This window comes from Athene noctua, chromosome 2 (genome assembly GCF_965140245.1).
Source record: "Athene noctua chromosome 2, bAthNoc1.hap1.1, whole genome shotgun sequence".
NCBI lineage: Eukaryota > Metazoa > Chordata > Aves > Strigiformes > Strigidae > Athene > Athene noctua.
This window is the reverse complement of record NC_134038.1, coordinates 82,560,361-82,585,198: the sequence shown is the minus strand read 5'-3', so window position 1 is coordinate 82,585,198 and position 24,838 is coordinate 82,560,361. Positions and strand designations below refer to the sequence as shown.

Sequence of the window (24,838 nt, the reverse complement as noted above, 5' to 3'; positions counted from 1 at the left end):
TAATTTTGCAATGCGACGTTTTGTTACTGGATGGATCCCGTTTCCCAGACCACCAATATACTTCCAAATTTACCAGCTTATAAGCAAATTTCTCTTTGGTGATTCTAAGCATTTAGAAGATTTTTCTAATATTTTTCCTTAGACAATTGTACTGTTTCCATTTTTATTTAGATTTATTTATAAGTTTAAAATGTCATTTCTTGTAGTTCTCGAGAATATGCAATTTGAATTCCTGTCCTATGTGCTACTAACTTGTTAGAATTGCCCGGCAGTCTTTGCCTTGTGTCCTGCAACCTGTGCACAGACCTCTGAGAAAACTACCACTTCTGCAGGTGGCCATCAAAGTAACAGTAGTTTAAGTTTGTGGAAGTCTGTTCCTTATGACAAGAGATTTATTTATTATTCCCAAAATCTTTATTCCTAATAAGTTCTAGAAGATTTTCTACAGAACAGCTGTCCAGTTTTGATTTGGTCTGTGCTTTCTGGCTGAACAAATACGATCCTAATCTTTTGAATAAAACCTGACAAATAAGCTTCCTAAATAAAAGGTTGGTGACTAAATTGTCTTTATCTTAACAAAGAAAGAATTAAAGAAAATTCTGCAAGTTTTAGAATAATAATCATGCCTTTTCTGTTTATTTTTATGTACTTAATGATAGAATTTTTAGTCTTCTGGGCACTATCCAATGGAAAACTCATTGCTAGTTGGCACATAAGTCATGAATAAACTGCTTTCCCGTTCTTCATTCTGGTTGAAATATTTAAAAATAAAAAAAAAAAATCTAAATTCTTGGATGGCATTCTTACTAAGAAAAAAACTTTAAGTGAAAAAAAATTGTTTCTTCCTAATTTATGTCTCTACAGAGCTTACACTTTTCTCCACTAAATAAAAAGTAATTTTGAACATTTTTTTAATGTACATATTTTAACAAGCGTTTTATTACAGTATTTCCCATGTTTTCAGCTAAACAAATATACAGCTATTTGCGTTAAAGCTGCCAGGCACCCAAAGTGGTGGTGTGCAAATTTTAAATCTGCATTAATATAAAACGTAAATGTTTTTGAAATTATTTTATTCAACAATTTATGCTTTTTGTAGGGGTGAGGAGGTTTTTTAGATGAAAATTATAAAGTCTTTGTTCATTCTAAAATTTTTGACAGCACATATGTAAATGTATTTTATTACATGTAATATGTTTCTCTTTCTGCAACAGGGAATCTGCTCTACCACAGTTTTTGTCTGTCTTTCAGACATGCATATTTATAGCTAAATACTACATAATTATAATAAGATTCTACCAAATTCTACTCTGTAAATAGATTCTACCAAAAAAGCATCCAGAACTTGTTCTGTCTTAATTGAGTATCTATACTTTTTGTACAGGGATGGGGAAAGGATTTTTGCACTGTAATTCTTGAATAATTGTCTAAATACTTTGGCTCAGACCAAGATGTACTAAAGGAACCACAGGAAAAATACTGGATTATTGAGTTTTGGATTTCAAATGTGTTGAATACTTGAGCATTTAGATTTTAATATTTATAGATGCTGCATTTTGATATTTACAGAAGCTTAATATGAAAATAATTTAAATCTAAGAGCAATTCATGTAGAAGTTGTAAATTCACGTTTAATAGATGAAAAAAGCAGGTTTTGCAAACCTACTTTCGGATGTTCAATTAGGAGAGTCAAATGTTAAATTACCTTTAAATTAAATATAGTTGAATTTAATATTATTGCATATTGATTCACAAGAGGGAAAAAAATGATTGAGCCGGTGATCAGTAAGAGCAGAAGCTTTCTGATACTGACTTTGTGGTGTATTCCATCAGTGTTCTTCGGGAAGTGCATTTCATGGTGTATTTAGAAGAAAACTAACCCTCCTCCCCTTCCTCAGACCTCTTGCTTGAAGTAGGAAACAGAATTTGTTGCAATCAGGTGCTGATCACTCCAGCAGTGTGGAAGAATTGGCTACATTCAGCTCCAAGCAGGAAACAGTTGTGATCACATCTTTTCCTTATCTACGTGCCATCATTGTAGATGTCTGTCTGAAACAGTGTTGGGCAGTCCCCTGTGAGAGCAGGAGTCAACATACCTTTAAAATTAACAGATAAAAACACAAAATACCTATTGATGGCAGTTGAGCATTCTCAAAAGCGCTAGAAATATTTGATCTGTACAGATGAGAGCCATTTGCTATGTGTTTTGTGTCATAGCCCATGCTTGCTTACCTGTGTCTTACAGAAAACCAGTTCTATGGAGAACTATGGCTGGAAGGTGTTAGTGGATTTTCACCTTACCATTTAACAAGGAAACAAGTATATACCAACCTGTGCTGTTCAGAACTCCACAAAAATACTCTGAAGAGTTTGGGCTCTCGTTTTAAGATGTAAATATTTGTTGAGCACTGCACTGAAGTCTGCAAATCACTCATGCAGCCAATAAATGTCTTGCGGTAGCTGACAGAGAAGCAAAGCTCCATGTTCACATCTGTGTTATTCACAGCTGTTGTGTATTTGTGTGATTATCTCTGTAATTCATCTAAGGATATATGGTTATTAAAAGTGTACCTATTAAGGCTTTCCAGAAATAACTAGCTCTGGCTGCTGATAATCTAAGTCATTTAAATCTTGATGAAATATTTTCTTACGGGTTGTGTTTACAAAGTACAAATCATTCATAATTCTAGGATGTGTTGTAAAAAAAATGCCTTCACAGCTGAAATGAGGCTTGTATCATCAAATTGATTTATTTAAATTTTAAAGCAATTTAATAGCTCCATGCCTCCCCTGTATCTCAAGTGCAATTAAAAATGGCTTTTGTCATGCTCTGTAGAGTTGAGTATGTGTACAGACTGCAATATTGTATGACAGTGTTTGCCTCTGAAATTTTTAGCTGGCTTGTGCCACTTGAATGATTCTGTACGATCAGGTTTGTGGAGCTAATCGTCCCAGAAGCTCTGCACTGGGAGGTGGCTACTTCTTGATAAAACAGACCCAGTGGATGATTTATTGTGTAAGTGAACATGTCTTGCCAGTATTGACCATATGGCCATCCCATACTGTAAAGAGTTGGAGAAAAGACAAGAAGGACAAGGTACCTTAGGCTACTTTTCTATTCTATTGGATAATATCACCTCCAGGAGCAAGTAAAGGAGCTCTCTAACCAGATTAGGCCTAATCGTTAGTTCTAATGTGTTGCTCTTCTGCTATATACAGTCTTGCTTTGCCATTGGGATCAGCTGCATTTGTTGTCCCATCTTTTTCTTTTCATCTGACCCTCATGGCTATGGTAAGCTTGTCAAAAGGATAATTTTGTTTTATCTTTAGTTAGAGCACAATTCTTGAACTTAAATGTAACATTTTAGCAAAATATGGAAGTTGCCAAAATACTGAAAAGGTTACGTTTGAATTTAGCAGCTTCTGAATAGGCAGTAGATATTAATGGAAATGCATATTTATTTGTGTGACACTAAAAATAAAGAAGCATGACTTACTAAGAAAAGTTGCATTATGGAATTTAAGAAAATGATGTTGTACTATGTAATTATCTGTAGGTAGAAAGATATGAAGGTGACTGAAATGCTGACGAGCAGGTAGGGTAGCCCCCAGTGGAATTTCAGAATGATGTACTCTTCCAGTAAATCTCATTTGTATGTGGTATTGTATATATGTATTATTTAAAAATTGCTATTGAAAGAATTTACTGTTGAAGAATTTTGACTTTTAATTGCAGTTGTCAGGTTTTGACTCCTAAGTGTGCAGTTGAGAGTCATTTCAGTATGGCTTACAACCAGGCCAAGAAATAGAAGCCTTAAAGCTCTAAGTTCAACATCTTAGAGAAAAGGGTTTGCCAGTCACTTTTAATGGACTAAAATAGTCATAGAATGAAAATATCATTCAGGTTTGTAGGGGCCTCAGTACATCTCTAGCCCAACCTCCAGCTCAAAAAAGGTGAGTAATTCAGAACAGATTGCTCAGGGTTTTGTCTTGACAGTCTTCAAGGATGGAAATTCCACCACCTCTGTGGGCAACCACTGCTTAATTATCCTAGCAGGCAGTAGCTGATTTATTTCATTTTATAATCATGGTTTCTCAGTCTCCCACAGTGGAGTTCAGTAGCAGTCTTGCTCCATGGAGCTTACATTCCTCCTGTGTAGAAAATGTAGGTTGGAAGGACAACAGGAGGTCAGCTGGTTTGACCTGCTCAAATTAGATCCAGTTAGACCAAGTTGCTCAAGTTCTTCACAATCAAGTTTTTAGAGATCATACTGCATAATAGTCTGCCATCTGCTTACTGCCTCCAGTAGCAATTTCACTTGAGTGTTCCATAGGTTAACCAGAGGACATCTTTCACTGGTGAGGCCACTGTTGCCATCAGCCCAGGGGAGAGGCATGTCTTGCAGCCCCAAAGCCAGATGTCTGTATCCTACCTCTGGAGCTGTGTATAAGTGAAGGCCTCTTGTGTGCTGGGGATACCTATTTCAGCCAGTGCTGGGACTGAGTCTAACCTTTGCTTTCTGGAAAAGAAAAAAAACAAACAAACAAACAAAAAAACCCCACCATATCTCTCAAAACACTGCGGAATTTCATGGGGGGACAAATCTTGTTTATGGTTCTAGTAATGGTTTTTACTTCCACATTACTTGTAGAAGAAAATAAACATTTTGAACTTCAGTCTGTTGGAGAACGGCTTGCAGAGAGCAAGGCCATGGGTCTCTGCAGAAGCTGATTGCAGCCATCTGAGGTAAACAAAGGAATAAACCCAGGGTACAGTTATGCCAAACAACAGACTGTTATGTTAACAAAGAGAGAAACTGAGGTACACAATGGCCTTGATGGTAAAAACAACCTTGGGAAAGGAGGCAGGCCAGAAGAGGGAAGATGTTTTGACATGTCTGAGATGCCACAAGGGGCTGGGATATTATAATGTAGCTTTTTACATGTATCCAATAGATTTGTGAGTAGTATGCATGATTATTGTAGAGTGCTTATATAAGGTGTGATTTCTGTCAATAAAGTTGAAGCTTGCTCTATCATTCACATTGAATCGGCTGCTTGCTTCCTCCGCCCGCCGCATCAGTCTGTTTTATTTATTGCTTAAAAAGCGAGCATGGAAAGTTTGTTGAGTAAGTATAGCTATTGATTCTCCTACTAAAAAGAAATATTTTTGTGTAATATATGATGATGTCATTCTGGAGCCTTTCAGTTTTGTCACGTGTGTGTGTTAGAAATATTTAAGTAAACTCTGTTCTTTTTCTTAAAAAAGAAGAAAGGGGGGGAAAAAAGCCCTAACTCCTAATAATAAACAAAAGTTACTACTGAAACTTTTTGTTAGTCTGGTTGCTATGCATCATGTTGATAATTCCTGTAAGAATTTTGAATCCCAACACTGTTAGCATAATAAGTGGTTTTCAGATCCCAGCATGTTGGACTAACCTTTTGATAAGCTTATGACAGACATATGCCAAAAGAACTACAAGGAGATCTTACCAGCTTTTGACCAGTAAGGTCTTCAAGGACATCAGTCTCTTTGACATAAGTTCCCAAACAGTTTTTCTAATCCATATTGCTGGAGCACCTGAGCGTTGACACACACTGCCTGTGAATGAATTCATAAGAGATTGTCTGTCTTGCAAACAGCAGAGTCTAAATAAATGGCACTGAAGCAGGGGAGGAAAAAGTAAAACAGCTAATAATGTTAAGGCACGGGAAGTACTGTCAGAACAATTCAGAGCTCTCCAGATAAGCAAAGAGCCCTTGTTTGGCGACTGTTAGCTGCTTCAACTAGATTACAGTTTTTTCCCAAAAAAGCTGTGGAGCAGAAGGTCTGCAGTATCAAGAAGGTGGAATGATATGACTTGGAAGCATCTTTCAGAGAGGATGCTACCTTGTTGATCCTTGTTTGCCAATCCTCCTCTGCATTAGTGCAGTTCTTTTTAACAGCAGGTGACAGCTGTGATTGCAGTGAAACTAGGAGTATGGTTTAGTTGTGAGCATAAAGTAGGTCAAGCATGTTCTGTACGTTCTCTGAAAGATAGACTAAACCTTCTTATTCAACATCTGGGCTTAACTTTCAAGAACTGGTAAGTTGTGTGTGTATGTGTGCACACACATAGAAGTATTTCTTTGAAACCATTGAGGACTGGCCAGTGGTAATCACTAAGTTTTGGCTTACTGTTTGATTCTATAAAATACTAATGCACAAGCATCAAGAAGAACCTATAGAATACCCATGGTATTAAGCCCACATAATTTAAAGGTCTGCATTTGTTACAAATTTCTGATGCCTAGAAGTTGAAAAAAAATCTTAATATGCTTTTTCTATACATTGTCACATCTCTTCCACCACCCCCAGTTATCAGTAAGTTAAATAAGTAGGCTAAACAAAGTCTTCAGTGCAGTTGAACTTAACCCTTAAACAGAATAAAGGATTTTTTAATGCTGAAGATTATTACAAAGAATAATAGTGGGACAACACGGTGCAAAGCTGTTAGGAGTTTTGATTTGGGCAGCTTTGAAAGAGTTTACCTTGTAATGAATTTACTCTACACATTTCTATTGGTTTTCTTGAGCTAGCTGAAATTGTACAGATACTGACTGCATACTTTTTTTTTTTTTTTGATAGAATAGTCTTACAATTCAAACTGAACCAATGTCAAAATGCTGCATAGTCAGAAAACAATTTAAGAGTGAGCTTATCTGTTCATATTGGAAATCGTATCCTGGTGAGCTTCAGGGTGATTGGGCATTGTGAGTTTGTGTTAAATGTGAAAATCAGTGGCATGGACGTTTTCTTTGGTGCAGTCTTGTTTTTTGAGGATTGTAAGGCATACTGGAGCAGTTCTCCAAAACTGCAGTGTGTCCTGATCTTATTAGAAACATCTGGAAGTCAATTTTCTTTTTAAAACTCCAAGTGTGCTCAAAGGGTGTCTCTTGGCTTCCTCCAGTGGCCATGCTTGCTACTCCTTTTCACTTCCCTTCCCCCTCTTTTTTGCAGAAAAACTCTGCAACAGCAACTAGTTGGGTGGCCAGTTGCCCTGGTTTCAAATCCAAGAAGTTTCTTGGAAACCTCTCAGCTTTGTATGATTTTGTTTCTCTTGGCATTTTCATTTGATCCACTGCCATGAGCAGTGGCTTCTTACTGGTTTTGGCTATCCTCAACTTTTTTTTTTTAAAGTTAATTGGTTTTGCTTTTACCTGGAAAAAGATATTAATGTGCTCATTATCTGTATTCAGATCTCTGATTTAAAGTACTTGAAACAAGCTGTTAAAATACTTCAGCTTTTTAAAAAAATATTATTTAGTTTGAATTCCTTTATATTTCACATCCTTTTTTTGTGAGTTATTTATCAGTAAAACAGAAGAGCTAATCTCCAAACACACCTGGATAGCAGTCGGCAGTGTATGAGACTATAAATCATACATTCTGATTCTAGGTCTGTTTGACTTGACGAGGCATGTTCTAAAAATTTATGTAATGAAAAGCAAAATTCACAAAAGTTCATTATGAAGACGAGTTTGAGTATTATGCCATGAATTATACAGTTTTACTTTATCTTTGCATTTGAAAGTATGATTTGTATAGAAATCTTGTATGAAAAATCTTATTGTTTTATTTGTATAAAAATCCCGTGCTCTCAATGTTTGTTTCCTGTGAAAAGGTGGTGGGGAGAAACGAAATTCAATTAATGTAATATCAGTCTATTTTTTCCTCTTTATTTTCAGTACTAATAACAGCTGTGAATTTCCATATGCTTCCAGTGAGTTTAAAAGTATTTAACATTTGTTTATTTCTTGACATTCTAGGTTTATTGCACTGACCCCTTGGAGAGTGTATCATCTGACTTCTCTCATAATACTTGGAGTGCTAATTCTTCAGATAATAAAGGATTTGGTGTTCTCGAGGTTAAAAGGTATAGAATGTATACTGATAGAGTTCCTTGCTTAAACACCTGTAATTCAGAGCATGTTAGTTCATTACTAAATCCACTTCAGTACTACGATTATTGTAAAATACTAGCTAATTTCAGACAGAAATAATGATCTATTATAGATATATATCTATAATGATCTATTACCATTTTCAATGAAGTTTTGCTATATTTTATAGAAAGGTCATGAGGAGATTTGTTTTAGCATGAGTATAATTGGTATCAGTGAACAATGATTCTTGTTTCTTAACTGCTAGGTCTGAAAATGCATTATTTTCTAAAATACAAAGTTATCCTAAACATTTGTACTTCTGACATTACTCTAAATATTGTTGTTGGAAAGTTTGGGATACCCAGTATAAATTGGTCAGCTTTGTAAATAGATTAAGAAATTACCTATGTTAGCACAGTTGAAATACGAGTGAGCAGTATTTTTTTCTACTTTATGTAGTGTTTAGTTTCCACTGTGTATAAAGTCTTATGTGATTACAGCTAAGTTTGAAAGGGATTTTGAGTTTGTTGGCTGGGCTGGTGTTTGTTCTTTTTTTTAATTCCTGTCCTGTACTTCATTACCGTCTTGAAAATTCTTTGGCAAAATGTTCACTATCAGTCTGTAATTTTCATTGTAAGGAAGATTTTTTTTTTTCAAGTGTCTTATTTTGCCTTTCATTTGATGTTGAATCCCCATGCAGTGTGTTTGAAAAAATCACCTGAATATAGTACAAAAGCAGAAAATAGGTATCAGAGAAGCATCTTTGATGTACTACCATGTCATTTCTGACTGGCAAAGCCCTGCTAAATTACAGCAGTTACTCACAACCTTTTCTGAAGCCTTCTCTGGAGTCTTCATTACCATTCTGTTTCCTGCCTGAGCATTACAAGCTCAGAGGATGACTTTTATAAAGCTTAGAAAAATTGATTTTTAAAGCTCTGTATTGTATAAATCACCATTAATATTGAATACCTCACTAGTTGGAAGGTGGTGTTTTACATAATTTCTCTCTTAGCTGTAATTACTAAATATTTTTGTATTGACAAAATCCAAGTTGTACCAATATTCACCAAGCCTAGAAAGTAAGAACACCATCCCATCTTCATTTGTGTTTCACTCCTGTTTCTGTGTGATTGTTTAACCATTCATCACAGATGACACTAGGAAGACCTGCATTCCCCAGTTTACAGAATGATTCTTTTGTTATAGTTAACTTTTTTATTTTGCTATTGCCTTTCATGGCTTTGTACGCAGAGGTCAAGAACAATTAGGTCAAGAACAATTGAAGTAATACTGTAGAAATCTTGCTGTAGTGACTTGAAATCAGTGAAGTGCCGCACCAAAAAGCATTAAAAAAATTCTTTCTGGTGTAACACTTCTGTGTAGCTGCTTCACACTTCCCGCCAGCCACTAGATGGCAAGACTATTACAGATTCATAAGGAATGTAGGAAGTGTTTGTCAGTTTGTAGCTGTAAAGCGTAAGTTATGTTGGTTATTTTCCATGCGAAAATGTAGCAATGTGATACTGATTGTTTCCATTTACATTTTTAACCAGTATGTTTACAGAAAACAGTTTGAGAACTGTAACTCTAAAGTTAATGTACCCCTTCTGTTTTGACTGTTACAGACACTGCCTTAATCATTTTGTCCCAAATTTGAACATACTTTAAAGAAAAAAAAAATATTGTTTCTGTTTTAATGCATTGTGTTTTATTTTACATTCCCACAATTGCAGGTGCACAGCTTTGGAGGACCATCACTGGCAAGTAGGTATATTAAATACATATGTTATTTTATTTCTCTTTTTTTACAGTTAGTCTGGAATTTTAAAAAGTCTATTTTCACTCTAATTATAATAGAACTGAATTATTTTGATCTTAGGGTCTTTTCTAAGTTTAATACTGCTTGTTCATCAGTTTTAATTTTCAATAACTTTGTAGGAAGTTTATTTTTTCTGATTTAAGTTACATTAAAGTATGCCGTAGCATATTAAAATGGGGTGGTGTGAGAAGCAGAAAAGGACTTGACTCTGTGTAAGCACTGCTCAGCAATAATGAAAACATCCCTGTGTTATCAACACTGTTTCCAGCACAAATCCAAAACTTAGTCCCACACTAGCTACTATGAAGAAAATTAATTCTATCCCAGCCAAAACCAGCACAACTTTTAAAAATGCTTTTTCTTACAGTGGGATTATCATGCGTTGTGTTTTCTGGGAATTAGTGTTTTCTTTGAAGCTGATTATTAGGAAAAAAATACTGTGTTGGTTAATGAGGTAACTTTCTTTTAGAACATAATTATACCAGTACTGTCTAGAAGTAGGTAAGCTTGCTGGCATTTCTCTGTGCCTCTGTAGTAGCCAATGCAAGTAATTGATCATTATAATTTCAAATAAATACTAGCTGATACCCATAGGAATAGAAATTAGTAATTGTGGTGTCTGTTGACTTGCCATTGGGCTGTCTCAGTCCACAGGCAAATGTTTATGTTATGTTGTTAGTGTAGGGTATAGAATTGATTTGTTTGCAGTGTAAACAATGTCTCTAAATGGTTTATAGACAATCCATTTTCAGAATAAAAGTCTCTGTATTTAAGGCATTATTCTTCTGCAGTTAAAGTTCTGCAATTCCTTTCATTTGGTCTCCATCTTTACCAGAATAATTCCTCATATCCCATGACTTCTCAATCTTGATAAGAACATTTGATGAGAGACCTTGTTGAAAGCCTTCTCAGAAATCCAGGTGAATTTTTTTGGATATCAGTGTTCATCTACAAGCTGTTTGAATCTTTGAAAGCACAGAAGGTTTTTGATGTGTTGTCCTTTACAGCATGCCATAGGACAGGCATGCGTGTCCTTTATTAGATTTCCTGACAGTTTGCACAGAGCAGAGATGAGTCTTTACTGGTTTGCAGTTCTCTGGCTCTTGCATACCTTCTCTAAAAATAGATGTTGCTTCAGACACTTCACAGACCTCTGGTGTTAAGGCAGCTTTAAGAGAGGTTATTTAACATAAATGAAATTTCAACTGTTGCACCCTAGCTTTCATTTAGAACTTTCATAAATTCATGTAAAGACTTTGCATTTGTTTGCACTGTGGGTGGGTGTTTGGTTTTCTCTTTTTTCTGAATGCTAACATAAACATGCTTGTTGATTGTGTTGAAATTGGAAGAACTGCTGTAAGATGTTGAGACTGGGTGCATGGTTGTGCTTCATTTTACTCAAGATGGGATAATGAAAAACTGTTTTCATGTTATCTTATATAAACAGGCTGCGTTAAATGTATCCCCATACTGTTTACAAAAACCACTACCCAGCAGAGAATCACACACTCTTAAATAACATACAGAGAAAAAAAAAAGTAGCTTTGTGGTACTTTGAATGAGAGGCAATGCCTATTCTATTAAATGAAACATGTTTGTGATCATTCTCTGGCATCATGGCCCACAGCCTCAAAACAACTGTGTCTGTAGCACTTCATTGCCTTACAGTCCATGTAGAATGGCCCTGTGCAGGCAGGAGAGGATTCCTCGTCTGTGACAACTTTGAAACTACCTTGGGTTGTTTAGGAAGGTGCTAGTTAGCATGTGCCAAAACTGTGCCAAGAGCTATTTTTAATGGTTTCACTGCATAAATGACCAATTCTGGTGCCTGTCAGCATTGCCACACACAGTTTAGTTTATCAAAATTGATACCGTCAGAAAATAACAAATGACCTGAACGGACTTGTTTCCTGCTTTACCTTTGTGTTAATGTAATTCTGGTTTTGAAAATACTAATCAGTCACTATTGCACTATGAAGTTTCATAAATGGTGGCACAGCTTTATGATGATTTTAATAGTGAAATGATGTGGTTTGTACTATTATTTTTGCAGGTGAAGCTTGGTAGTTGGTAGTCAGAGGGTGAATGTTTGATTATCACTGTTCTGGAACTTGCATTTTTTTTAATATTCATGTGCATTGTGCATCCCTTCTGCAGCACATACACTCCAGGCATCAGAGACTGGAGGCCTTCAGTAAAGATAATTTATTGCACTTGCTTTTGGTTCCCCTTCATCTTTGCTGAGCACTGCTGACTAGTTAAAGCAAGCATAGCCTCATTTCTTTTTCATTGCCATAATTCAAATGGAGAATGCTAGTTGTCTCCCATGTAGAATGTGTCTATGTGAGATGATCTGTGCTTATATTTCTAATGGAGTCATTTAATACTACTTTAAGTAAAAATTTTCAGACTGAAGCAAGGTGAGATCTCATCCTGAACCTTTCTCAGTGAAGCGGGCTCTTGTAGCACATTCTGTTTCTGAATCTGCTTCTGTTTCTGAGGAACTTCTCTACTGCTATCTTGCCTTTTTAAAAAATGGGTAACAGCTGTTAAAGGACCACTGGACAAGGTCACATGTTAAATTGCTCTTTCTCTTTATAAAGCGGTTTTATTTCTTTCTATCCTAGCAAGATTTCTTTGAAACTTGATGCTTCTCTAGTCAGTGCTAGTAGATACAATAATTCTGCTCAGTGCTCAGGAATTCTGGCACACCTTCATTTCTTGAGTGGTCAAACTTAAGGAGGTCAAATTAATATTAATTGAAAAATAGCCTTTTATAGCAAGCCTAAAAAATAATCAGTTGCAGCCTGAGAAGAGACTAAGCAACAGTTCTTTAAAATGGCCATCAAAGAGTGACTGAAGAGAATAAGCCAGAAACAGAAGATTTAATGCTGTGAAAATGGCACTTGTGCATAGCTAGTTTTCAGGTCCACTTATGTTTTATCATTTTCTTAAACAAATTAAAGCTACTGACTTCTAGGAAGAGACTTACCTGACCAAAGATGGTGTTAAGCTTGCTACTGCACTAATAGCCCCATCAGCCGCCCAGACTGCAGTAGGTGTGTAGTACTTACTACATTGTTACACATTGAGCATCTTGATTATAATTCTTTAGGCCATGAAAATAAGTCCTAAAAGGGTTCTCCTGGCCCTGTAGTTTGAAAGAAAGACTTTTTCTTCCCAGAGGGGGGCTTTCCTTCCAGATAGATGTGCATGCTTTTTTCTGGTCCCAAGAGGGGGGAAAAATAAGAAAGCACAGCACTCTGAACTGCCTGTCTTATCCACTACTGCCAATATGATCAGACTGATCAAGACTTAGACTTCTGTAAGAAGGAACGAGAACATTACAAGAAAAAAGACACATCTTGGTTGCAGCTTTTAACTGACAGCTCTCTTGAAGCAATTTAGGGCTTGATGTTGAAAACCATGCGTTGATATTGAAGCTCTCTTGAAGCTCAGTAGTTAGCCAACTGGGATATTTCTAAGATCATAGCCTTCACTGACAGAAGGTTACAAACAGATGCACAGAGGTTATTGTCCAAGCCCGGGACATTCCTGTTTCATGCCACCGCCCTCCTCTAGTCCCTCCTTCATGGATTCCTTTTATGAGAGTTAACTGTGGGGATACCTGGGGACTCCTGGAGCCATCAAAGTTGCTGCCTGCTTCCAGGGGAGTGTTACTGCTTGGTAGGGAACCACAACCATTATTGCACCAGCAGATGCTAAATCCCTGTTGCGACAGATCAGCTTCAAATTCAGGTTATAACTTTCCAAGACCTGAATTCATCTTTTGACCTACACAAATTCCACACTTGCATCAGCACAGCTCATAGATGTTTGTATGCATTGCAATAGTCAGTGCAGTCTGAAGAACAGTGTTCTGTACTAGCCCCATTCAGAGCTTGACAGACTTCACACAATGTGTGGTTATTGTTTTTTGTCAAGAAGAAGAAGAAGAAAAAAATCTTTTTAATCTATTCAGTACTCCATAAGGCACTTGTGCAAAATTATTCCTAATATGTCACTGACAACAGTGGAAGAAACTCTTCATGTTATCACTAAGACAAATATGACAATCCCCCCTTTCATGTAATTACCATGCTTCATTTATTATGTCCGAGGCTTTACATACCTCTGATTTGCATATGCATCGCCTGCTGAGTTTGCTTAAGTCAATCTACAAGTAATTTGCCTAAAGATTTCTGACGTAGTCTGCCTAGTCTTGTGACATGATCAATGGAGAAAGAGTTGAAATACTTTGTGAGATATAGAGCATGATTCATTTTGTCCTAAATGAAGTATCTGTTGGCTGGTCAGGTTCATTGTACTTTAATGGTGACTTTTTGTTTCCCTTGAATATGTACAGTAACCCTAAGATGGTGAGATGGGTAGGAGCATTTACAACCCTTGTGTCATTATTCCCTGCTGGTCTGAAAGTTTGTCTCTCTTAAAGATGCCATTGACTAGTGCTTGTGTTTACAATAAGAAGCTGACTCTTGCACCAATGTGCTGGAATACCATTCCACAGCAGTAACAACTGCAGAGCTCAGCAAACAAGCATGGTGACTAGATTTGCCGCTGTTTCTTTGTGTGTGCAAGCAGTTTCTCTGAAATTAATTTCCAGCACAGTATGATTGTGTATTCAGATCACTCTTGAGACCTTGAGAATGCATTGCTTAATATCTCAAGAAAAATATTCTGTCCTTGAGGATGTTGTGAAGAGACCTCTTTGCAGATGAGCAGATTATGAAATAAGAGGTCTTTTTCCATTAGGAAATCTAGATAGAATCAAGGTTGTAACGGAAGTATTTATGCTTGTTAGTCCATTTCCTTGGTCTTATAGATAGGAGCAAAGCTAATGGAAGCCAAGGCCAGTCATGTGGGTAAGTCAGTACTGAAACATGGGACTATCAGTATCAGTTTCTGTTGTGCAGTCTCTCAGTCTAGTATTGGTCATCCACATGAGATCCATTCTCCACGTGGCTGTACACAACTGCATGAAATTTGGTAACAGACTGAAGAAAAAGCTTCCTGTGGATCTACAGGAAGGCAGAGGGCATTATATAGTCTAATAGATAAATAGATAAAAATAGGTTTCAGAGTACAAATATTTCCTTCTTCGGTTGCTTCAATATAATTTCAAGGTATCTAGTGTACTCAAAGACTGTCTCTTCTGGTATTTTATAGTGTTTGCTGTTCATTTCAGCTCAAATATTTGTATGAGTTTGTGCTGGAATATATATATGGCTGAATAACATACCTTAAAATTCTCCTTAAAAATATGATTCTCCCAGTTTTTGTTAATATAAAAAACTTGAAGAAAGTGGATGCATACTTGCAGAACTGTAGTCTTAGCAAATTGAAATTGAATTTACAGTTTAAACCTGGTTTATTTATTCAGTAGCCACTGTACTGTTCAAGTATCAAATTGTAATTATATTTTATATGATGCACTGTCACAGTGCACGTATTGCTAGAAATATGCATGGTGGGATTTTTTTTCAAATCATAAAGTCATATTATTTATAAATGCTTAAACTTCCTGCAGATTACAGAAAGAATTGTCTACATTGCAAAAACATCTTGACACTTCTTTTCCTTTCTTTTTTTATGTTGTGTGACTTTATTCCTGCTTTCTGGCTAGTTATTTCCAAGCTGTTAGCTCGCTTCCCAGGTAATGTGTTCTTCAGGGTTTGTTTTTACATTTGGTAAATAAAATCAGCATTCTGATAAAACTTGTGTATTCATTTTCTTACAGGAACAGAAAATAATGATACCTCAGTAGAAAAGCTGTCACTTTGGCAAAACTGTCACAAAGTTTGAAGACATGTTTGATACATTTTCCTACACACCCTTGTTTTTTGGTTTGTTGGTTCTTTTTTGTTTAAAGGGAGGAGAAACAAAGGAGATGGTGCAGCCTTTGTAGGTGTTATGTATCTCACTGGTAGAAGTAGTTGGTTTGTTTGGCTGTTGTTTTTTTTTTCCTATATTTGCCAGAAATAATGTGTGCTGCATATAACTGATTTCTTCTCACATAGAGTGGTTTTGTAGACTTTTGAAGTCAGACCTACTGTCTGTGGTTCTCTAGTAATCTGGTTATAACAGGATTCTGCCTTAGCCATCACAAGACATTTTCCTCTCCCTCTCATCTCCAGGAGCTCAACTCATCTTTCATTATGGAGGATGCATGGAAGAGATGAGGATAAAATGTTGGAATAGTCCAGCCTCTTCACTACTACCAAACAAATATTGCATCCCTCTTTCTGTAAGCCTTGTTTGCCTTCCGTCCCTATTAGTTAAAAATAAAGGAGAAACATTATCGTGGCTGCAAGAAAAGAGTAACTTCTGAGGAAGTAACAAAGGACCAACAGAATTTTACTGGGGCTTCTTTAACTTTTTTTACAAGGATGTCTTCCATCAACCTAGTTTAATATTTGCTGAGTAGTGAGTTATGTTTTCAGAAACTTTTATCATTCATATTTGAGTATCTGTATTGCTTCTAGCATGATGCTCAAACCAAGGCCTTATCAGTGTTAGGTAAAAGAGATGACTTGTGCTGTATATCATAAATGTCTTGTAAATGCACCCCAGGCATAGATTTATCTTTTCTAAGACTATTGTGAATAACTCAAGTAGCTTATATTCTGATGGGAACATTCTCCTTTTTCACTGCACTTCTTCTTTAGTAAGTTGTTTTCCATTTTGCATGTATGCATTTGGCTTGCAAATACAGTATGTCTCTGATGAGTTTGGCTGGTTGATTGTTTCATGCCATTTTCCAGTTTGAGCTCCTCTTTGAACCCTGATTCTGTCCTCTACAGTGCCTGCCACTCCTCCCAGAGTATTGCCACTCAGTCATCTGAAAGATTAGTGCAGATACTGAATGAAAACGCTAAGGACATATCAATCTGAGATAAATTCCAATAGCCCAGTATACTTCAAATACCTGCCCCTTGGTATGGCTTTTCAATTAAACATGAAGTTATCTTATAGGGATTGCATATAAACTGTGTTTTTGCAGTTTGCCTTTAAGTGTCGTATAGGAAATATTCAAAAACATTGCAACAGTTGAGATGTACGCTTCCATTTTTAGGACAGGCTATGCACTTCTCTAAAAGAAATAGGCCTTTTTTACTTCTTTGGATATTGAATAATCCTTGCTGACTGCTTTAACTGCTTCTCAGCAGTGTTACTAACTTGGTCGGTATCTCTCTGAGCACCCAAGTGAGAGCAGCTGAACTGAAATTGCTTAGATAGCCCTATTTTTTCTAGTTTTAACTTCATAAACTATAATTCCTTGAGAAATTTATTACTCTTTTAATTTGTCCTACAATCCTGTCTCTTCCTCTAACCCACTACCTAGTTGTAGTCAAAATTATCAAGAACTATTTTTTTTTATCCTATTTAGGGAGCTCTGAAAGATTTTCATATTGTACATTTTGGTTTTTCACCATGGAGATACTAGGGAGTCATTCAGAAGATTACTGTTGTTTACCTCTGGGAAATGTTTTGTCTTCTGTTCTTCTGATAACAAAAGTGTTTTTATACAAATATTTAAAATTTTGAGAACACCTCACATAGTCTGATTTGACAGTTGCTTTTTTGTCTTGCTAATCTCTTACAGACAGGAGATTTCAGTAATTTCTATCATGTTGTTTGATTTTTTTTTTGTTTTGAAGTATTGTTTTTATCTTCTCAGAGATAAATATTATGCCTTAAATAAATCAGGAGTAATTTCGTGGAATAACCTCAGGAGATTTCATGTGGAGGCTTCTAAAAAACCTTCTACTTAGAATTACAGTTGGACTTGATCTTAAAGTTTTTTTCCAACCTAAATAATTTTATGATTCTATGATTTTGCCACTTTTCATCCATGTTGGAGAAAAGTTCATCTGGGCACCAGCACAGTGAGACATGTATTTTTACTGTATGTAAATAAACTATGTTTGAAATACTTTAATACCCAATGTAAGTGCAATCTTTGCAAACTGCAGGGTATTCTGCATCCTGTGCAAGAGTGACTCAGTAATTATTTTCCTTTGTTACTCATTTGTAAAAATTAACTGTTACACTCAGTTGAAAAATGCTAGCTCTGTAATGATGGGAGGATGGAAATACAGCCTTTGTTCGTCATCTTTTATTTAAACATAAGGCAGCTTTTCTTCAGCAATTTCCAACTCTATTCTGTGTTTAATTTTTTGAAGTATGGAACTGCAGTTACTGTGGAATTGTTCATGAGAGTTTTGCTTCTGGCTCTGCTGTGTCAAAAATGCAGTTCTTTTAAAGGTGTCTGTGAGCACAGCCAGGTAGATTTGTATGTTGTGAACAACCTAAGAACTGCTAATTCTGAGCTGACCCAGTTCTGATAGCTCTGTGTCATGCTCGCTGGCACGTCACGTAATACCCGGATTATTGTCACTGGGGGAAAAATGCAACCTCCCTACTATCACCTAGGCTATCTCACATCTTTATTTATTGTTATGTTTATTGTAATGATAAAATGTTTCTTTTGATCACGGTATTAACTAAACATTAAGTACAAGATACATAGAATTGCAGGTGGTTTGGTTTTTTTAGTTCAGCTGGTTTCCAGCACTAAGAAAATAAACCAACTTCAGGAAGCTGATGAGAGTTGAAAGGAGAGTGATAAAGCAAATACAGAAAATTCTATAGAGGAGGTGAGTGGTGAAACAAGCCAGAGATTCAGAAAAAAATTTGCTAAAATGGTTAGTGCTATTCTGGAGCTCTCCCATGCCACTTGTCCCTTTCTTAACTTTCCACTATCCCAATAACAAGTGCTTAGATCTACTCTTCCACCATAGACAAGAGCAAGTATGGCAGGTGCTGCAGTTGAACTTGCTGATTTGTACAGTGCACTTGTAGGCCATTTGCCAAGTTTTCCCAGCTTTCAGCAAGGCAGTTTAGAGGTGTCCTTCACTTCCTAATATTTTCATGTTTCTTACTGCTACAGCAATATTGGTGCCAGTATTTTTCAGCAGCAGAGAAAATTGGACTTTAGAAGTCTAATTACAGGGCAAACAAAACATACTCTTCTGTGCTGAGTTGTGGACCACACTTTGGATGTACAATGAAAGCTACAAGCTTCTCTTAAAGTATTCGCTTATCCCATCTTAGTGGGTTGCTTTCTTAAGCCTGTTAAGATGTCTATAGAAAAACTGTATCTTAAAAACTGCAGAGGAGTTGGTACCATCTTAGATCACTTTTTCTGTCTTTAGGGACTCCTCCTGAAGCAAGCAGTTAATCTTTGCTTGTTGTGGGGTGCGAGGTCCCCACAGAGAGTATCACATGAGTTAAAGGAAAAAGGACAATATTTGGGTACCTCCTGAATCTAAGAAAATCTTGTTCTCTGACCATTTTTGAGCAGATCAGGTTTCTCATGCTAACTATAGTGTCTGTTATTCTTTCCTTAAGTGTTTTTCAAAGCTGCTTGGAAGTTGTCTGTTACTGGCAGGCACACTTCATATATTGCAATCAATTCTAAATATTACTGCACTTCAGTATAAAGCCCTTGCTTTGCTTTTTTTTTTTTTTTTTTACTTGTTTATATTTACAACGTGTTTATTATAAGTAGCATACTTCAGAGGCAGGGTGTAGAAGGGTATACTTATATTTTGGCTGCTGGCCTAAATAGCATTATAAGAAAACCTGTCCAAGGATGTGATTGACAGGTATTTCCTCAGTAAGAAACTGAAACTTGGAATAAAGTGCATGTGGGGGAAAGTGAGAAAGACCCCTCATCCTACATAAAGATCCTTCCACTAGAAGGACCCAAAAGTTTTGGACATACTCTTATAAAATGACAGCCAAAAAGTAATGTTCATTCTTAGACAGGTGTACTTCAACTCACATGTTGAATTTAAGCTCAAGTCATGAATTGCCTCTTGAAGGGCAGCAAAAATCTTCCTACCTGGCTCAGACAGGGAAAGGAGAAGACTTGGAAGCATTTGCATCATTCTGAACAGAAGAACTCATCACTCCCTACCTCTGTTTTTCCCTGGTCCATAAAGACTTTTGAACAAGTGTTTGGTATTCTGGAATTTTCTAATTTATGGTGGGAATCCACGTCAAATGTCTCATCATTTGTAGCTGTGACTGTGCAGAAGTAGCTGCATATCAGTACACTGGAACTAACACTAGGTTACTGGTTGGAGTGCAATCTTCAATACCTTATTTTCAAGTGGAGGTACTGTATTCCATGACTTTGCAGACAGTGCAAACTGGAAGAAGTCACATCCTTCTAAAGAATATCCTTTCTTAGGGCAACTCTCAGAGTTGGCAGGCTATCTTCTAGTTAAAAGATTTTAGCGATCTTAGGCAGACTGAGTAAAACATCTAGACAGGTAGACCTTAGCTGCACATTATTTTTTCTTTGAATTGGTTAACAAGTATTAGTAATTTTTTAGAGTAGCAAGGTACCAAGCCCTGTTAAAGAGAACGAAAACTGACATACAGTCAAAACATCCTTTTTGTAACTCTTTGCAGGGTTATACCATACAATAAATTTAGCTACTGCCTAGTCCAGGAACAGCCACAGAGCTGCTGGGTATGTTTGCCTGTCTTAGAGACTTGTTCTGCTTGCAAATGTAATGTTAATATTTTTCACATTTTGTATATATTTTTAAATTTTCTTTATAATTAGGTGGGTTACACTGAATTATTATTAATGCCTAAACCAAAAGAATATCATTGCAGCCGGTACCAGGGAGAACATGAGTAGAGTAAGACTGCATTTCCGATCAGTGCAGAGCTTTGAACAGAACGACAGACCTCAAATTGCTCATCAGGAGAGAAGTTCACTAAACTGACCTTTTTAAAGGGTAGAGAGTAAATTTAAGTGGAAAGATTAATGTTAAAATGTTCATGTGTCCTATTCCCAATGTTTATTCCATAGCACATGTAACATTTTCGCCATCGGTATTTTTTTTCTATTCTTACCGCTTTCCATTTTAACAGTTGAACAACTGCGAGACATAACTTACAATCCTGAAGTCATTTGACTTGTCATCTTAAAGGGTATTTATAAACTATAGCATTCAGGGAGCCCCCAGTGTTACTTTAAATAGAGACTGCCTTTAGGATTAAGAAAAAAAAGGGACTGTTTCATTCTGGAGTTGCTGTTCTTAAACACAAGTCAAATGATATTTGATAAAAAAACTCCATAAAAACAGGTAGTAAGCTTAACCATATTCTGTATTTTCATATTATCACTAAAGACTGCATGCAAAGCAAATGGTATGGCTTATGCCAAACGCAAAAACATGAAAAAGGTGGTTTTCCCCTGCAAGTACAAATTGCTTTTTTCTCCTTTTGATATTGTTATATATTACCTGTTTCCTGTAGGCAGACATTCTGCTTTTATTATTTAATTATTCTGAGGAGAAGAATCTGGTTTGTTCCAGATTCCTGTCAAGTTTTCATATTCTAAAAAATTTATAAAGCATATTTGAAATCTGAGGGTAATAAGAAGGAAAATGAAACAAGCAAATTTGGTTAATTTGAGAACTTGATTAAAAAAGAAAGAAACAATTATGATTAATGAAACAAGGTATTTAGAAATATATACTAATTGCTGCCATGGAAGGAAGAGGACATCATTGCTTGGAATCTTTAGAACAGTGATAGTCAGGAGAAGGATCAGAGTAAGTAGAGTAGAATTTATATAGTAGTCAGGTTTTGACCTTTAATTGCATGTAGTTTGCCAAATACAAGCATTAGATTACAAAACGCACGATGGAAATTATTTATAGGGGGCATGAGAACCTATAGTTGTCTCTCTTTTTTTTTTTTTTTTTTTTAATGTTACAGATGCTTGGGTGGTTGTAACACGTGAGGGTGTGTTTCCTAGCACAACATCTGATTAGTCACTAATTTAGTAAGGAATGTCCTGGCACACAGTTTTGTTGAAGCATGTGAGCCTATCAGCAGAATAACATATTATATTCTTTCAGGTGTTTCGACATACAGTTGAATGAAACAGCTCGGCTGTTTTGAAACAAATATTATGATATTCCTTCCCTGAATCTCCTTTTTTTTCTTTTTTCTTACTGGCAGAAGACATGTTGCATATTTACCTATTGAAATAATATTTTGTGCCCTAATAATTTCTTTTGTTAATATTCCAAGATGTTTTAGATTCTAAATAATGCTGGAAAGCAGCTCTGTAAAGCTATCCATCTTTTCTTTTTACACCGAGGAAAATAGAGGGTAGCATATGGTCATTATGTTTTTCATGCTCTGCTAGTTTTCCCACTCCTTGAATATGGATGATCAGCCATATTCAGTTTAATCGCATTTTTCAGAGAGAAATATTTACTATAGCACAAAACCACAAAAGTTCTCTAAAGTCCACATGAATGTTATGATCACAGCACTATAAGCCACACACTTCCTTTTCCTAGCTTAGATTTGATATAAGTAGAATGATGCTCTTTCAAAAGTTCATTCTTTTTTTACTGAGTGCTTGGATTGGTAGTACAATTAATAGATCACTGACGTAGCTGTGGCCGTTGACATTACTGTAGGTCAGTTCATAGTGTGAGGTAATGCTGAAGAGAATTTCATGGTGACTATAAAAATATCCACTATGAAAGTAATAGAAATATTTTTTTAAACTTTCTTTAAAAGTAAAATATTAACGTTCTCCAGATGAGAAAACTATAACAGAATGCTGAGTAGAGTTTGATGTAGTCAAGTTGAATTTCCAAAAGGCTTTAGCTAAAAGTAAATAAGTAACTCTGGAATATGAGGGAAGATCCTCCCATGAATAAAAAACCCAGATGGAATATAGAGAACAGCATTAAGAGTAAATGACTAGCTTTCATGTTAATGAAAGGTTGGAGAACGAATCCTGCAGCAGTGTGTGCTGGAACCATTCTGATAAATGTACTCATAAGTGATCCTGAAGAGGCAGTGAATAGTGGAATGGCCTGACTTGCTGGAGACCAAATTATTCAAGTAAATGAAGGCAAGGACCAACCAAAGATTCTCACAGGATTCTTTCACAGTAGAATAACATGAAATTCAGTGTAGATAACTGTAAAGTTACGCAGGAACACCAGTCCTAAATTCACATACAAAATAACGGTGTCTAAAGATGACTGTAACCACTCATGAATAGGATGTGTTCTCACAAAACTAGCATTGATCAACAGGCTAAATCTACGCTTAGGTATCAGTAAAAAAGACATACAGGGCAAAAATAAGCACAGCCACATGCCACTCATAAATTTGTTGTATGTCTACATCCAGAATACTGTGTGTGGTTCTGATCTGCTACCGCCCAGGAAAAGATACAGGAGAAAAAAAGTCCAGAGCAGAACAACAAGGTAGAGCAAATATACAGAACTATTTCCATATAAAGAACAAGTAAATGAGATAGGGCCTTTCAAAAGAGAAAACTAATAATTTAGGAGAAATATATTAGAGGTCTCTAAGATACCGTAAGGAACATGACTTCTCTCATACACTACTGGAAAGAGGAGGCATCAAAATAGCAGGCAGCAGGCTGAGGAATAGTAAAAAGATGTAGCTAAGCTTTAGAAATCCTTGATACAGGATTGTGGGGAGTGTTAGAACTATATGTGGATTAAAAATATAAATTACAGGACAGTTCTTTGAAAAAAATTAATTGAAGGCTATGAAATAAAAGATCACCACCACTGGCTTTGAAAGTCTCAGAGTTGCAGATTGTTGGACTCTGTATTGTATTTCATGGAGGTATCACTAGGCATTTTCCCGTGTTCTTATTCTGTTGCTTAGGTGTCCCCAGTTATTCAATTTTGGCAACTGTTGAAGACAGAACACAGGGCTAGATGGATCTTTGGCTGACCCAGTATAGCTGTTCTTGTAAAAAGCATTACAAGCATTGACTTTTTATTCAGTTAAGTGACATAGTAGGACTGAAATAAACACATCTATTTAGTTCTGCATTTGTATATGCTAATAAATTTTATATAAATGTTAAAGTCTGAGAAATCCCAGACAGGCATGTGAGATAGGTACCTGCTGCCCAATGTTAGACTGACTGACTGTTGCTACCACCACATTCCATGGAAGTTGCAAGGTCAATGTGTGCCTTAAGAACTTGCTTTTATGCGTTTAGGCATGAGATCAGAGTAATAAAAGCAGTCAGAGGAGTAATATCTGTGGTTTCCATGTCTGATCTTTAAAAACATACTATTCTAAACATTTTTAAAAACTTTTAGCCAAATACAGGTATATGTTTTCTTGGAACACAAACTGAGACAAAAGCATGTAAGACTGTTGTCTTGCATATTGATAGCAAAGGCTCCAAATGTGTCTGAACAATTATTGAATGAACTTCTCATGTCAGGGCTGTACAGGAACAAAGCTGTTTCCATTGTGAGTTCACCAGAAACAGAAGATTTTCCTAGGATGTGTAGCTTGGCAACTTGTGTTCTAACTTGTTAGCTAAATTAGTTATTTTGTATTATTATAATCAAAGTCTCAAAACATGGGAATTCAGCTGATAACTCCTTAATCTGATGATAAATAGAAATATAAAGAAGTTTCTGAAATGGACACAAACATAATTTTTTGTTAGTTTCAAATACTTTGCTCAAAACCCTTCCACATGTACCTTGGAAAATATTTATTTCATCAATCAGTAACCAAACAAAACTCATAATAAAGAGGCTTGTTGTAAAGAGTGGCTTTAGTATATGGAAATTGATCTTCTGGGGCTTTCTTTGTCAGTCACAGAAGTGAGGTGAGGAGAAATGCAGAATACCTGAAAAGGAGTTCAAAGATGATGTATTAAAGTGCTCTGAGTATTTCCCAAATAAAGTTGGTTTCTTTTTTTTTTTTTTTTTTCCTGAAAATAAGAAAAACTCACCTCACTGGACTAAAGTAAAAGTTTAAGTAAAATTTTTTTCACCCTTCTACTTCCCTCCTCTATACAAACATCAGTGGGAGCATCCCGGGAGTTGGATTTAGTGATCCTTATGGGTCCCTTCCAACCTGAGATATTCTATGATCTGTATATTAGCAGAGAAGGTTTTTCAAAGCAAAGGTTGCTTTCTCATCGATACCTCAGAGATCAAGATTCTG

At 36.1% G+C, this 24,838-nt stretch overlaps 1 protein-coding gene across 1 annotated transcript in view; it reads left to right on the top strand.

Moving 5' to 3' along the window:
• Nucleotides 1-24,838, top strand: part of RETREG1 (reticulophagy regulator 1) — a 68,262-nt gene that overhangs the window by 7,568 nt on the left and 35,856 nt on the right. The window contains exons 2-3 of the mRNA XM_074899538.1: nucleotides 7,810-7,916; nucleotides 9,663-9,693. Coding sequence (XP_074755639.1) covers nucleotides 7,810-7,916; nucleotides 9,663-9,693 — 138 coding nt within the window. The remainder of the gene's footprint in view (nucleotides 1-7,809; nucleotides 7,917-9,662; nucleotides 9,694-24,838) is intronic.